We start from the raw sequence: 16,300 nt of genomic DNA on the forward strand, positions 1-16,300 counted from the left end.
GGACCTGTCTCATCAATAAAAGGACCGGCCAAACGATTATAACGGGGTAGGGATAACCGGCAGTTTTTACGCGGTCTAAATGATTTATCCTTTTTAATCTCTTACATGATTTCCTATAATTCGATGGTACTCGTCGAACGTAGGGTAGTTTTGGGGTGAATCAGTGGAAGAGCCGCTGTTATTCGGGCTTTTAACGCTTGAACCCAGATCACTATGCTTAAGGAGTGACGCGGATGACGGGAATTGGTATGCTAAAGGTGACTATTATAAATAAATAATTTTTTTAAAAAAATATTATGATCGATATAATTAACCCTTGAGAGGCTAAGTGGAGTGCATTAGTGATCTGCAGACCCGAAATTTTTTAAAAAAGTTTTGCCGGCCCGGCCCGAATTTATTTAAATATAGAAATTAATTTTTATAATTACTCAAAATAAAAGACATATGTTATATGTCGTTTAGTTTCAATAAATAAAATCAAATATTTTTATTTTACATAAAAAATTCATTATAAAATTGATAAATTAAGATATATTTAAAAAAATCCCAAGTTCCGACCCGACCCGGCACGAATTTTTTTTAACGGACTCGGGCCGGGCCTAACTTTGCAGATCTCTAGAGTGCTTAACTTGTACCCCAAGCATTTATGAATCGTTATTATAATATTCATTTTATCATTTGATGAATATTGTAAGATATCACATTACTCTTAAATTGTTTTAAATAATGATTGACTTGAAGACCTAGTTAAATAAAACTTATTTATAAACAATTCTAATATTTGCTTTTAACTAGAAGATTCGCATATTATTTGTACCCTCAGTTTTAATCCCCTCCCCCCTCCCAAATCATACTTTAGGGTTATCATAGTAGTCATTGGCCGACTTGAGAGTGTTCTTGCTATGGTTGATATCTGTTTTTTTTTAAAATTAATTAAGTAGAACGAAATTTTCAAAGTTAACGAAAAAATATATAAATCTATTCTCATCAGAACATAACATAAATGATTAAGATAATTCATCAATTTGTATAAAAAAACATCTTTTGTTTATTTCGGGTTAATTAAGTTTGATTTTTTTTAAAAAAACATGTTTTTTCGTTTGTTTTTAATGTTTTTTTTTAAAAAAAACCTTTCGTTTTCCCATTGGAATAAGAGGGTTGATCTTCGTTACAGACCGAATTTTTAAGTATCAAGTGCAAAGAAAGGCCAGATCTTTTGATTAATTCCACTATTTGCTGGTGCGTAAAATGGGATAAGGAGGACGACGAATTATTTTGCCCGACACTTTTGGTTTCTGAATCAGCCGTGCTCCTGACATCTATTCCGTTTATGGCCAAGATCTTTTGACCAACTCTTAAAAGAGGACATTTATCAGCAGGGCTATCATCTATGATTTTATCTGGGAACATGCATTTTATCAAATTTTGTTATATGTATTTGAGAAATTAAAAAATTGAACTCATTATAACAGTTTCGATATTCTATCTTCCTCCATCTATATGTCAAAAAGTTAAAATTATTTTAAGAAAAAACGTCAAAAAAAAACTCTTGTTAGTGAAGGCCACCCGGAGCGGTTCAAACCCGCTTCACATTATTTTTAAAAAGTGGTTAACAGCACAACATTTAGATAGATTTCACAAACCAAAATGGAATCTCTTTATTTTGTCGGTCAAATCGGTTGAGACTAAATCTCAATTTCGGAATATGGAGTGGCCTAAACCGACAAGGCAAATTTATATATAGATCTTCTAATATTCACTTTTCTTCCTTGGTTTAATTTAATGATTAAAAGTTTAGGTCATCATAAATTTATTTATTGTTGTAGATTCGAATTTCTATTTAAAAAAATTCCGATTGGCGTTAATCAATCATATCGTTTATAATAAACAACAACGAAATAATGCGAGGCCTAAGTCCAGTTCTGTAACGCTGCGTTTAAAACGTTCGCAATTTTAAAAATTTAACTTTGAAAGCGTTTTAACCGCGGCGTCAAAGAAGTGGGCGGACTAGAGTCAGGCAGGAGCAGGACAGACCTAAAGAAAAAAAAAATAATGACTTTTTGTTTTACGTAAGCGATTTTTTTTTAAATGAATTTTTAAAGCTTCAGATTATTTACTTATATAAGATCCAGATTTCCCATCCAGGGACGACAATATGATGAACCCAAAGCCGTCATTCAGAGTTGAACGAGTCAGGTGGCAGGATATTATTTCGTCTTTCTGCTTTTTCGTATTACCGTTAACTAAACGATCATTAGATTGGCCTCCTTTTTAATGTAGAAACATCGTGGGGGGTGGGGGAAGGAAAAAAAAATTATATAAATGCTTTTTGATTGGTGAAATTATTACGATCCATGTTTACCCAATCACAAAAAAAGGGCGGAACTCTCTGGGTGTTCTTTAAAAGGATTTAGTTAACTCGTGTTTTAATGCTAATATTTCTTTTACGACCTGTAGATTGGACAGAATTAGCTGGGTTTAGCCCATTATCTCAAACTATAGAAGAGAACTATCTCAATGAAATGAAAAGATGCCAATCATTATTAAAACGATGCTATAGGGACAGTGTTCTGAGCATTTATCTCCGGACCCGAACTAAAACAAAATATTAGACTTCTGAACCTCGGATCTAGTCAAGGTTAGAAGAAGTTATATCGTATACGCGAATGGATTACCGCGAATATAATTACGCGTCCTAAACTAGGTATTATAGATATAGACGTGATACGGGCTAGAGTTGTAATAATATATATATTTTTTAAATACTACACAATTTTTATCAACACAAGACTTTATCTCCAACATAAATAAAATTTTTAATGATTAGCAAATATAAATTAATTATTTTTATCAAATGATTTGATAAGAAGATGGTAGCTTTCATATTAAAATTGTTTCTTTCCATTAGATTAAAACACAATAAAACATGCATCTAGAAACAACGCAATATTTCCATTTCATTTAATTTTTAATATGTTTATACATAAGGTTAAAATCGGGGATTTGATCCCAAATTCCATTTTAATATACAAAATTATTTACCTAATTAACAAATTATAAGCAATGTATTTGTCCATTTTAAAAATAAATTTAGTGTTTAAAATATTGTGGTTTCGAAGCGAATATAATAATAGCGGTATTATAGACATGTGCGCCGATAGCATTATTGGCGGCGGGGTTAGCGTGGTCAAAAATCTAAGGCGGCGCACATGCCTAGTGTGGTATAGCATGTTTAATGTCGTTAAAAAAATATGCTTTGTTGTGTTCAAATCTAAGGATGTATTTTGTGAAGGAATTAATTAATTCATAATTACGTTAAATTGTTTGTTTTTTTTTGAGCAAAAAAATTAAGTATATAATATTAGGATTTAAAAGGCAAGACCTGGCATAGAGTTAATTAATAAATAATTAGATGGATAGAGTTTAGATTAATAAATATATTCAATAAATATAAGCTAATTTTTTTTTCTTAAAAAAATGATAGATATTATTTTTTTGGGGGGTATATAAATGTATTATAATTTTGCTATCCTATCTAAAAAAAAACATTAGTAGAACTTGTATCAAAAACTGTTGTAATATGGTTTCGCAATTTGATAACTTATTTTATATTATTTTGTTTTGTTAACCGGATGATTTAATTTTTATTTTAACAAGTGAAAATTTACATAACAACAAGGAATATAGATCAATCTTCGGTCTAGAATTGGAGTGCTCCACTTACGCAAATGTATAAAAAATGAGAAAAAATCAACATTAAAGTTTAAAATCAAATCGAAGAGGGTTGGGGTTGAATCATCAGTTATCTCATATTTAAAATATCTAAGCTGCTGCGTCTAAGGCTCCGCCAAACCTGTCCCCCTAATTTATAGGAAAACCTTTATTGATCAATTTTGACAGAGCTATAACTTTGGCAAAAATTAATATTACTTTTAAATCTAGTTTTTTTAAATTTATATATATACTTTTGGAAAATAAATAATTTATTATCCATTTCTAACTCAAAAATTTTGAAAATGTCGAGTGGAGCACGCCAATTTTAGACCGACGCAATAATATTGATAACATTTAGATTTTGACTTTTTTTTAAATATAATTTTATAATTTTAAGAAATTTTCGTTTTACTTTAAAAATGGAATTGTAATTCGTTATCATAATCATATTTGCGACATCGTTTTATTTTTATAAGTACTACCTTAAAATAAAATCACTATCGAATATTCTGGTTCTACAAGCTAATCAACCGAGTTCGGATTTTAAAAAATATCCGACCCTTGACTCGAATCGAACAGCCCTAAAAAAAATTTATAAGGTCTTGAACCCTGAAGGCTATTTATCAGTCTAAGTGTCACCTCCTAAAAGTCTATTTCTAAACAAAACTTGTTATGAAGCGCTATGGACGCCATTTAATCGTTGATTAAAAAAAAATGGTGGCAAATTTATATGATGCAAAAAAAATAAATGAATATAATATGACGAATTAATTTTACAATGTTTAGAAAATAAATTATTTTAAAAATTGTCACCAGCTGATAGATCGTTATGTATACGAAAATCGCGTATCCTTTCAAAATCGCCCGCGACTATCCTCACTTTATCGTCCCCGTTACAGGAATTTATAGCGGCCTTACGCGCGTGGTCGCCATCTCGACGATTAGCTGAAGCAACTTTTACGGGTGTGTGTGAATATAAAAAACCGTTCGGGGTATTTTTATTCGTATTTTGATAGCCGTTTTTGAGGGAAGAAAATGATTTGGCGGACGGGAAGCGGGGAAGGTAATCGACGTTAGGTAACACTTTAGATCCCTCTTCGCGAGTAATGGCGATATAATTGCCTTTACCGTCTGGCGGGCGATTAAAATTATTAGAAATAAACTTCGCGTTCGAATTCGACGAATCGTGTATTCTCTGATCGGACTTAGATTTTTCGTGGTTCGAAATTTTAAATTTATGTGGCAGGGTTCGGGAATAATAATTATCGCTTTTGCGATTGGCCCATTTTTTTGCGGGATCGATAGTGTTGGCTGTATCGAAAATGCCGGGGGGTAGTCGCAACTTGATACCCCTGCAAATTATGATGTGAACGACACTCTCTGGTTGAAAAGATTTAAATAGATCCAATATATCGGAATGAGAATGGCCTAAAACGTTAACGGAATTTACGTAGACCAGTATGTCGCCTTTTTTTAGTCGATAAAAAAAAAATAATAAATTTCCAACTATAACTTATATTTAAGTGAGTAAACTAGAGCCCCGCCCGGACCGGACCATATTGTGCTATTCCGAACACAAACCGCGTGGGGCCAGAAAACCCGACCGGGTTTGATGTAAAACTTCTTACGTTCAGCGAATTAACATATTACGCGGTATTTGATGGACATTTAATTAATTTCATTATACTTGTTGTTGTTGATATAAATTTATATTATATCAAAAAATATTAATAGCAATTTTTTTTTAAAGTCTTAAAATACTTGTAAAAAAATTTTTTAAGCGTATTAAAAGCAATAAAAAAAAATAAATGAATAAATTTATTTAACGTGTTATTTATTGTTTGAGGATATGCTTTTTTTTTGCAGTAAATTTATAAAATTTTCTTTTCAAAGAATCCCAATTTTCATTTATATGTTATCGGTGTTCACGAGAAAAATATAAATGTCTAATACATTTTTGAGGTTCTAATGAAGATATTATATACTTATTATAATGAACCACGGAATGGATCTATTTTTTTTAGAGTTACAAAAGCGTCATTTAAAAAGGAAACGTACCCCATAGACTACTCACCTCTCGATATATTATGAATCTCACTCCTCCCCACCCCCACTTCCACTCAAAGATCGAAAATCATCCATTTTTGAATTATCTATAAATCATTTTTTCACCTTTCTCCAAATTCCCGTCGTAAAATGCTGGCGATTCGGGTAAGATCTTGTTGACAAACAGGTAATCCTTGTCCCTGTCCGAATGACCGAGTATTGTGAACCCAAAGCCCTTCTCACCTTTGGTCAGATAAAAGCCCAAAAGATTACCGCCGTACGATTGGCTCAAATCATTGGGATCTTTGGTGAATTTGAACACTGAATTAAATGTAAAGATAATAAGAGTATAGAAAGATTCGAAAAATAAGTTGAAACCGGTTTATTCGAACAGTTTTGGTTTCAAATAAATTATTCGTAAACCGGTAGCACCGAGTATTCGGGTTTGGTATTTAAAATTGAAAGTCATGCCCTCAAAAAAAATTTTTTTTTAAGGAAAACGTTATAACCGAGAACATTAACTACTAGAGTCAGCGTAAGATTGTTCAAAAATGGAATCAAAAATAATGATTTATTTGTATATTATGGAAGGAGAATTGTGATACCAAACAGCTGTCATTTTCAAAATTAAAATTGTGCGGCCGAATGTACAGTGAATGAGTATATAATAACTATGATTGGTTAAGTAGCTATATTTTTAGCTGTACGACCCCGCTAAAATTCCTTAATAAGGTTGTGTCTTGATTAGTTTTCTGTTTAGATAAATTTATACAGCTGTTTTGAATAGCGATTTTTTTTAGATTTCAAAAATAGGAAATTTAGACGTATTTTTAAGAATATATCGTCTTATGCAAAATCTGCTATTCTGAATAGTGTTGTTAAACGGCTCTAACTCATCAACATTATAGCCAGGAAAATATTGCCTAAGTGTCTAGATTTTGCCAATAGATGTTCAATCCTATGTGCCATATATGAACAAAATCCGGCTCAAATTGAGCCGTTTAACAACACTAATTCCGAATAGAATTGGAGAACAAAAGTTTAATTCGAGCTAAAAATTAAAACGCTTTATTTTGACCCAAGTTCGATCCTCCAGTTTTCGTTCTTCTTAAAAAAAATAGTTCAATTTTGAAGAAATCAGAAAAAGTTTGACTCTCTCCTCAGTGCCCAGCAAATTTTCTTCGGACAAGGGCCCGTAGATTAAGCCGAGTTAGCTAATTTTTAGCTCATACCCCAACTTAAGAAAATAAAGATGGTGTGACTATCTATTGGTCAATGCGAGTACGTTTAGTATTATCGGATTGTTTTAAGTTTATGATCAAGAGAATGAAATAATATCCCAGCTAAAAAAAAATTTTTTTAAACAAATTATACTTGACAAAGATTCGGGATTATGTCTCAACGTGGAATAGCCATTGATTCCGCATTTGGCATCTCGAATTTTGACGACGTTTCCTCTAATTTCAAATTTTTAAAATAGAGTATATAAACCAAGGCACAAATTTATTCATTACAAAAAAAGAGTAAAATTAATGGCCGTCTCATTTTAATTTTTTTTTTTAAATAAAAAAAAATCATTTCTTTTAAAAAATATTTTTTAATTTTATTTTGCGAATAAAATATAAAAAAATGCGAAATTTTCTATGAAAATAAAAAGCCCAATGGCAATGTATTATTTTTTTTTGTCACTCTCTTAAATTTTAGGTCAAAGATAGTATATTATTTATATCTTTACAAAACATACAAAAATAATAAAGTATCAGGTTTTTTGTGTTAAATTACCCCTAAATGACTTGAAAATATAATTAAAACTTCAAATTTTAAAAAATAGGATACATTAAAATGGGCTGTCCGCCATTTAGAATACTTCTTCCTTTTTTTTGTCACTCTCTTACAAAAATATAAGGTATCAGGTTTCGTATTAAATTACCCCCAAATGACTTGAAAATATAATTAAAACTTCAAATTTTTAAAAATGGGATTCATTAAAATCAGCTGTTCGCCATTTAGAATACTTCTTCCTTTTTTTGTCACTCTTTTACAAAAATATAAGGTATCAGGTTTCGTATTAAATTACCCCAAATGACTTGAAAATATATTTAAAACTTTTATTTTTTAAAAATGGGATTCATTAAAATCAGCTGTTCGCCATTTAAAAAATACGGTTTGGTAATATACAGAACCTACCAATGTATCATGGAAATGTTTTGTAATTAAATTCCGTTCTTATTTTTGTGTTCTTTTAATTGTTCCGTTTAAACTATATCCGGTAAGCCTCGTCGCAAGGATATCTCGGTTCGGTAGAATTTCCGGTTTGTGTTGTTACACGGCTCACAATTTAAAAATGGCTAACCAAATATTTTAGTCCAAAAAAATTTTCTACGCAAGCTTGAGAGATTTTGCTCATTGAAACCTGAAATGTTTGGAACATCTCATTAGAAATCTCGAACCCTTGTGTAATATTATTTTGGCTAAAATCTTAATTTAAAATTGAATGGAGCCATTTAACGACACTATTTCCAGTTGTAAATTTTAAGCTAAAAGTTAAGAAAGGAATGAAAGAAAGAGAGAACCTCCAGTCTCGTGGAATCATATTACAGATACAGCTAAAACTTTTGAAATATATATGTGATAGAGTATTATTCAAAAAATCATTTTTTTTTGCTCAGAGTTCCGGTATAGGAACAGATTCCATCTTTTTTTTTGAACTGGGAAATTTGTATCTACCCAACTTTGTGGACCGATCCTCTTTTATACATATTCATTTTTTTTTTTTTAAAAACGCATAATTAAAAATCCGCAAAAAGTAGGTCCAGCGGATCACGGACCTTGCCAAAAATAATTTATTTCTGGTCGGGCTATGCGGGACAAATTTTTTTAAAAAAAATTGTTCGGAATCGGGTCGGACTTATGAAATATCGCCCGACGCGGATCACTAATTTATAATGTAAAATTATTTTCATAGCGGCCATTTTTAAATGGAGCCTGCTATGCAATATTTTATATTTAGAATGTGAATATTAGTGTATAAAATTAAAGAAGAGATTAATATTTTTAATGTCATTTTCTTGTCCGTAATTGGGGAATATATACGAGTATTTCCATCTCACCCTTTTCTGTTCCCATCCGAGATTTTATCCGATGATGAGGATTTCGACTTATCCAGCCTAGCAACCCCGGAAATGCCATGGTATAAGTTATTTGTTTCTATCGGCATGGCGGAAGCGGAAGAAGAATTTGGTTGGTGGCCTATGGTCAAGGGTTGGTAAGCCTGATGATAGGGCATATTGCCCCCTCCGAGAGACCCGTATTTGAAGCTAACATCGGAACTCCCATCCTCGCTAGAATAATTAGCATTTTTCTTGAGACCATTTCGGTTATTCGGGGTCGCCTTATCGTCGCTATTATAGTCGCCATAGTTGAAATACTTTTTGCCCTCGGTAATGTTGTCACGATTAGGACCGCACTTGGGGACATTATTTTCGCCATTTACGGGGCCGCCCGAGTAATTGACGGGGCTGTTGACGCTGTTCAGCGAATTGATAGAATTCAGGGTTTGGTCGGAAACGACGGAATTTCGTTTATCACGATGTTCCTGAGGGCCCTTAGAGCCCTTATTTTTCACGCCATTTTCGATGACTTTGGCGCCGTTCCTATTTTCGCCGTTACCGGTCGATACCTTAGGGAGGTAAGAGGTCGTTATGGTTGGATTGACGGTCAGGGAGAGGGAAGAAGAATTGCCCCTGGAGTTCAAGCTTTCTTTCGAATTTTGAGAAGAGGAGGATCCCCCGTTAGCTTTATCGTAAGGAAAATTAACGGATTGAATATGGTCTTTTTTGATGGTATTCGAGGGTGTCAGGGAAGCGGAGTTTGGAGTAGGTATCTCGATTCGCAGGGGAGAGTGTCCCCCATTTTTGGTTAGCGAAGGCGGCGTGGAGGAAGTGGAACGAGTAGTGGAAAGTTTAAGGGGCGAATTGGGCGAAGCGGGCAAAGGAGTGCCGTACAAGTTTCCTGGCATAAAATAAAAAAACAACAAAAATAAAATTCAAATCAAAGATCTGCAAAACCCGGATCGGCAACAATTTTAGCACAAGCTGCACTGCCCGTTAAAAAGGAAGGGCCGGATATTTTTGCAGGAAAATGTCCTTTTTCGACAATCAAAATATTCCAAAAAAAATTGTAAAAATATCATGTCAAACCTCCCCCCCTCCCCATTGTAAAATAAAGTATTAAAAAACTATTTATTTGTTTTGCAAGTTCGAAAAATGTTTAAAAAAACCGTCGTAGACTCCGTATTCGATGAGCTGCCCGGATTTTTGCAAATGACAAAATTCGTCGAGCGATAAGAAAATGTAATCTAGGCCGTTAATTTCGCCGGGTCTCGGTTGTCGGGTAGTGCCTAAATTTGTCGATAATTTCGAAAACATAATAAATATCTGTTCGTTTTAAAAAATTAAAAAAAATCCATTGAAAATTTTTTAAATCAAATTAGAGATTAGAGGTCTCCGTAAAGTTGGCCAGTTCTAGGGCCCACTCATTATTTTTTTTAAAATTCTTCTGCTAGCCCTATTGGTCTAAAAAATGTTTTTAAAATTGGCGAGGGAGGGGTTGTAAAATAAATGAAGATTATAGTTGGTTAATGGCTAAATGCCGGCTCAATCATCAGGTATTTGCCGCTTCCAAATTTGAGTCGCTATCTTTTTAAGATAAAACCCCGAGGCCAAAGTGGAAAACTTGGTTTAGCCGATTTTTTTAGCCGGATAAAAATTGGCTTAAACGGCTAAAAAAATATAGTAAAATGTATAACATATCCCAGATTAACTAATGTTCTTTACTCAAAATTAAATACAAAAAAAGGAGGGATAAATTAAGTGGCAAGGAAATGAGAAATGAAGTAACATTTTTAAGTTACTTTTATAGTTACATTTCATTTTTTTAAGGTAACTAGTAAAAATAAAAAGTAATTTACAATTCCCACCTTGTTTCTTAAAAAAAATAAATAATTAAATTATACTGAAAAATTTGTGATAAGTTTAGAAGAAGAAAATGGAGATATGATTGGCAACCGTCAATTATTAAAAAAAATAGAAAAACTCGAAAGTAATGTCACGGGAAAAGTAAAGAAATACATTAATAAAATAGTCAGTCAGTAATTTTATTTTAAAAAAAAATATGTTAATTTAAACCTAGAAGCCTGAATCAGTATCAGCTAGGTATTAGTTGCTATTGTTAACCTATAATTCATAGCGGCGCGATGGCGATCGCGATTTAACAGCTGATCGATTTTTAAAATCTGTTTATATGAGATCAATTTTTATTTATTAATATTAATTTTGTCCTTAATTCAATTCACAATAATGATCTTAAGAAATAATGAATTTAATAAAGAAAAATTGCTCTACATAAGCCGATTTTAAAAAATTGTCAGCTGTTAAATCGCGCCACTATGAATTTAAAGTATAATAAATGTTATCATAAAAATTTTATCGAAATATAATTTTATTTGTGTTTTTTTTTATGTTTTCGTAATTACGATTGATAATTATCCGAAATCAATTTAAATCGATAAAAATAAATCTATTTCCGGCCCCGATCAATCAGGTGATCAATATCGTTTTGGATGAATATCAGAGAATAATCGGATCGGTATAATATATATTTTTTTTTAAATTGCAATAATGGATAGGCATACCTTCCATTTTTTTGGAGGTTATATTCATATACATACGGATTATGTTGACAAAATTATTGCTACAAATAAAATATCACTAGTTACCAAGGGGAGGGGGTATAAACTGACGTACAACTTTCCTAGAGGCCGAATCAATTTTATGATAGTAACCTACAGGAAAAAGGTCCAATAGGGAATATGAAGAAAATTCAATAAAAGCAATTATGAGTCATTCCAATATACTTTTATTGGGCGAAAAGTTTACGAGTAACTTAGGGGTTACTTTTTTTTATAAAAAAGTATACGTTTGATGTAACTCTCTAGAATTTAAAGAAACATTATTTTTGAAGAAAAAATAAACGTCAATCTAATCCTAGCAGCCACATCATGTCTTAAGTTGCCCATTGAGTGGATAGATAAAATCAAATAATTTAATGTTTAGATTAGAACACAAGTATTTTTTTTAGTTGGACAAAGTAATATATAATTATTTGTTTTTTTACTAACCAATAATAAATTTTTACTAGGTATTATTGTGTATTTAGTGTAATAAGAAAAACGAAAAAAAACCTACATGTTTTTAAAGCAAAACAAAAAAAAACAAAACTATTATATATTCTAACATTTCCAACTGTCAATTGTTGATGTTTGGTATGTCTGTCACGCAAAATATTCGATGTTAATCATCGCCTCACTGTGACTTAGTGTGCAAACCGACACATGTAGCTGCGCCATGGGTGCAAAGGTATCCATTTACATTGCAGGACTATATTAATTATTACTGAAAATTCTAAGATACTCCATTACACCAACAGCTGTAGGGCATTTGCCTTACGCAATCATTTTAGGTCAAAATTGAACAATTTTCTAATATTTGAGTAGGGGGGAGGGGGCAAAGAGTTCTCCGTTTAGATGGATGAGGTGAAAACTCTACATGTGATATGTGTTTTATAATAATCCAGGTCGAAGCAAAAGGCTAGAAATTCATTATTTCGGGGTAAGATGGGTCGATTAGGGTAATTGATGGGACTCATAATACCGCAAAAGTTGTATAAAATTTTTGTAAAAAAAATCAAAAAAATAGTTTTTGAAAAAAAAATTTAAATCTATATTTAAAATCAATTAAAAATAATTATGGGGCTAAGATTGTAAAAATATCGTTTTTAAGTAGGGGAAATGTTGAAAAATAAAATAATGTTAACATATTGTAAATTTGATATTTTATTTTCAAACTAAAATAGCTATTGCTATTTTTCAACCGGTTAAGAATTAGCCCAATTTAAAACTCTTAATGATTGGAAGAATTCGCAAAATGTTTTTCATTACGCGATACTAATAAAATAAAATAAGTAAGTAATCAACTCTTTCATCCTTTGTGCTAAACGATACAACTGAACTTTAACTCTCGCTCACTTCTTATCCTACCTTTAAAACCCATATCCTTAAAATTTTACAACTAATGAAATACGGGGGGCTTCTGTATCCAAACACCGACATTAAACCTATCTTGGTAAAGTTTCAAGCAAGATCAGAGCCATTTACTAAATAAATTACTTTTTCGGATAATACAGTAAACAAAGTAGATCCAAATTAATATTCTAAAAAATTACAAAACAACTATTTACTGCATTCTTCATAATCCGCTTCAGTCGAGAGAGTATTCTCATTCGTTTGGAGTTGTTCACTCTAAGCTTAGGAATCGGTTAGGAACCAGAAAAAATAGAAAAATTAGTTTTTTTTTCTTTTTTATTTAAGGAATTAAATTCTGATAACAATGTCGACGATACAAAATCAGAAACCTTTTTTATAATATATCCAGGCCGGGCCGTATATTTTAAAACCAAATATTTGAAATCCCATTATTAGCTATAAAAAACAAAAATAAATATAATATTTTAAAAAAAATCCGGGCCGGGTCTGAAAATATAAAACCCGGGCCGGGCCGAAAATTTTTTTTTTAAAAAAAACCGGGTCTAGTAGCTAGTGCAAATGATACCTCTGCATTTATATATATATGTTTTTTCTTAATTTTACTAAACTAATTTATTATTTTTTTATTATTAAAGAAATAAAAAAAAAATTATATTTTAAAAATATTCTCGTTTTATATTTAGAAAATATTAAATAATTTTTCACACTATCGCGATTAGAAATCTACAAGTTATTTTGTCAAAAAAATTGAAAAAGAAAATAAACCTTTATTGTTGTCTAACAAAGTGGCGATTACCAGTGCAATTTGAATTTATTTAATTTGGATCCTGCTTATCTGAGTTCTATCATTGATTTTTTATAAAAAAAATATCGGGGTGATTTAAATCGGCCAACCCTGATTAATTAACAATTATTTCTTTTATATTACTGACAGATGGAGGACCAAAGATAGAAGTTTATTTGTATTTTTTTTTCAATTTACAATGAGAGAGAGAGAGCTAAGTGAAATGGAAACTAAATTTTTTTTTAATATCAAATTTAATGATTGTATTTTCTTTCGCTTTTTTAACGCATGCGCGAATGATTCTTTGTTAGTTATAGTATTTTTCTTTCTTTCTTTCTTATTTATTATTTAACAATTTAATGGTATATATATACACCTAAGTTTTATTCGTTTTGTATAGTGGAGGATAATATTATCCGAGCATATTTTTTTTTCTTCTCTTTGAAATAGATAAGAAATGGTTCTTCCATTATCCTTTATAAACGATGAAAGAAAAATAAAGATAATTGAAGAGTATTCATCAAAACATGAAAGAAAAATAAGAAAATTTTAATTTTACTCAAAAAAAATAAATAATAAACTCATAATGGTAATATTCTTAAAAAAAAAATCAAACAATAACGGATTCTTTTTATTCCGAAATTTTTTTTTCCCTTAATCTCGTTGTGCCATTGTTCGCGATCAATGACATATATAATACCTAGACAGACGCATTCATTAAAAGTGTACATCAATGCAAATCAGCTGGAGACGCAATCTTGGTTACACTAATCATTATTAAAATTTTAAACGAGAGCCTAATTTTTTCCTACATCTGATGCAAACTTTATTAAAGAATTACCGGATCATCGAGATAATAAGGAAGCAAGTTATCAATTTAATAGTAGTTTTTAACATGAGATTAATTACTATATGTGTTACCAAAATGGCTGGTCAAGCTGATTTGCTTTTAATGACGCTTAAAAATGCATTTTAATGAATGAATCGTCAGTCTAGGTATTATATATGCCATTGTTCGCGATCGACATTCTTTTTGAAAGGTAGTAATAGGCTAGGAGATAGAAATGGGAAATGATTATCGAAAATTGGTAGATATTTTACATGGATCCATTATTTTTTTTAAAGTAATGAAAACTAGGGGATTCGGATATTCAAGCCTTTATTTATTTGGATGAATCGACGGTTAACCAACCGAAGTCGTCGGAAAAAAGTCGAATAAAAATGACGGTATTTTTTTTTTACAATTTTAAATTTTTTTTAAAAAAAAATCGACTAATTAAAATATTAGAATCTTTTTTAAAAAAATTGGGGATCAGTTAGCGATAAATCGAAAACCTACCGCCAATGAGATAAATGAAATAATTTTACCGCGCATACCTTATTTATTCTAGGAAAGATTTAGCAATTTCGCCCGTTCCGTAATAAAAGTTTAAAAAAAAAAAAATAGTTATCATTTCAATATGCCCTTATTTAAATTCTTAGTTTGTTTGTTTTTTTCCTGAAGAAGAAGACAGATTTTGGATCAAATTTTTACCTTAGAAATGTCAAAACCTTTGTAATTTTCGCGCATAAAGAATTGTTTTCAAATTGAAACCTTAAATTACTCCGCTAGTAGTTATATACAAAAGTCGATTAAATGCTAAAAATAAAATAAAGAAGTAATATATATAATATATAATGATTGAAAGAAAAAACGGAATGAAGAGTGAGTCTAGGAAAGATGGTTGGGAAAGAAGACTTCCGCCTGAAGCTTATGTAGTGGTTTAAGGATAGGTAGAATCCTCATCAAGGATCGCTAGAGGGTGATAGTAGATGCGATTTGCTAAAAAAAAGGTTAAAGCAAGTTTACCGAAAGGAGGTTAAGATAGTTTGGATATAATTATAATGAAAATAACCAAAATCGCGACGTAAAATGGTTTTATTAAAACGCAAGACACATATAAAAAAAATTTAAACTAAATTCTACGAGTACTTATTTTTCTGGGCTCCGATCCCTGAAAACCTGGTTCAGAGATTTGTAACTGAACCCGTAACCGAACCCCGTTTTTTAGGACGAGGGTTAACAGTTACATCTCCCGAAATCTAATTAATTAATTATCCTCTTCTTTTTTTAAAAAATTAACCAATAAAGTCGTCTCCCCTTTTTAAACATTTTAGTGTCATGTTGGTGTTTTACGTCAAAACAAAACAAAATTGATTTTGGTTAAAATTGCTATTTTACATTCATTATAATGAATAATTTTTTGTTTTTTATTTACCTTGTGGGAAGAGTTATTGTCAAAAACAATTGTCACAATTGTCGAGAGAGAAGCCAAACCAATTCTGACAATGAATAGAGAATGGGGAAAAGGTGGAGGGGGAGGGACAATCGCGATAGAACGAAATATAGTCGGAAAATATTATTTTTTTTTAAAGATATCTCGATACGTGCCGAATGCTATTTATTCTTAAATAATATATTATATTTATTTTTTATAAACTTGTAAGTGATCGTGATAGGGAGAAGGGGGAAAAATATGACATTCATTCGTATAAGAGATATTGTTTATTTATTTATTTTTTTTAAAAAAAAGGTCAAAAAAAATGAATTTTACATTTTTAAAGTGGTGTATTATATTATAATAATTATGCGCCTTTTATTATGATTGTAAAGA

The 16,300-nt window shown here is 31.0% G+C and overlaps 1 protein-coding gene across 1 annotated transcript in view; it reads right to left on the minus strand.

The window, feature by feature from the left end:
- Window positions 1–16,300, minus strand: part of LOC135929549 (membrane-associated guanylate kinase, WW and PDZ domain-containing protein 2-like) — a 37,565-nt gene that overhangs the window by 3,080 nt on the left and 18,185 nt on the right. Inside the window, exons 3-11 of the mRNA XM_065466222.1 lie at window positions 10,040–10,159; window positions 8,871–9,771; window positions 7,135–7,217; window positions 5,887–6,081; window positions 4,528–5,181; window positions 2,118–2,267; window positions 1,131–1,400; window positions 855–913; window positions 106–261 (exon numbers count right to left, since the gene is read on the minus strand). Coding sequence (XP_065322294.1) covers window positions 106–261; window positions 855–913; window positions 1,131–1,400; window positions 2,118–2,267; window positions 4,528–5,181; window positions 5,887–6,081; window positions 7,135–7,217; window positions 8,871–9,771; window positions 10,040–10,159 — 2,588 coding nt within the window. The remainder of the gene's footprint in view (window positions 1–105; window positions 262–854; window positions 914–1,130; window positions 1,401–2,117; window positions 2,268–4,527; window positions 5,182–5,886; window positions 6,082–7,134; window positions 7,218–8,870; window positions 9,772–10,039; window positions 10,160–16,300) is intronic.

The sequence above is a fragment of the Gordionus sp. m RMFG-2023 genome, chromosome 1 (genome assembly GCF_954871325.1).
Source record: "Gordionus sp. m RMFG-2023 chromosome 1, tfGorSpeb1-WG-v2, whole genome shotgun sequence".
NCBI lineage: Eukaryota > Metazoa > Nematomorpha > Gordioida > Chordodea > Parachordodidae > Gordionus > Gordionus sp. m RMFG-2023.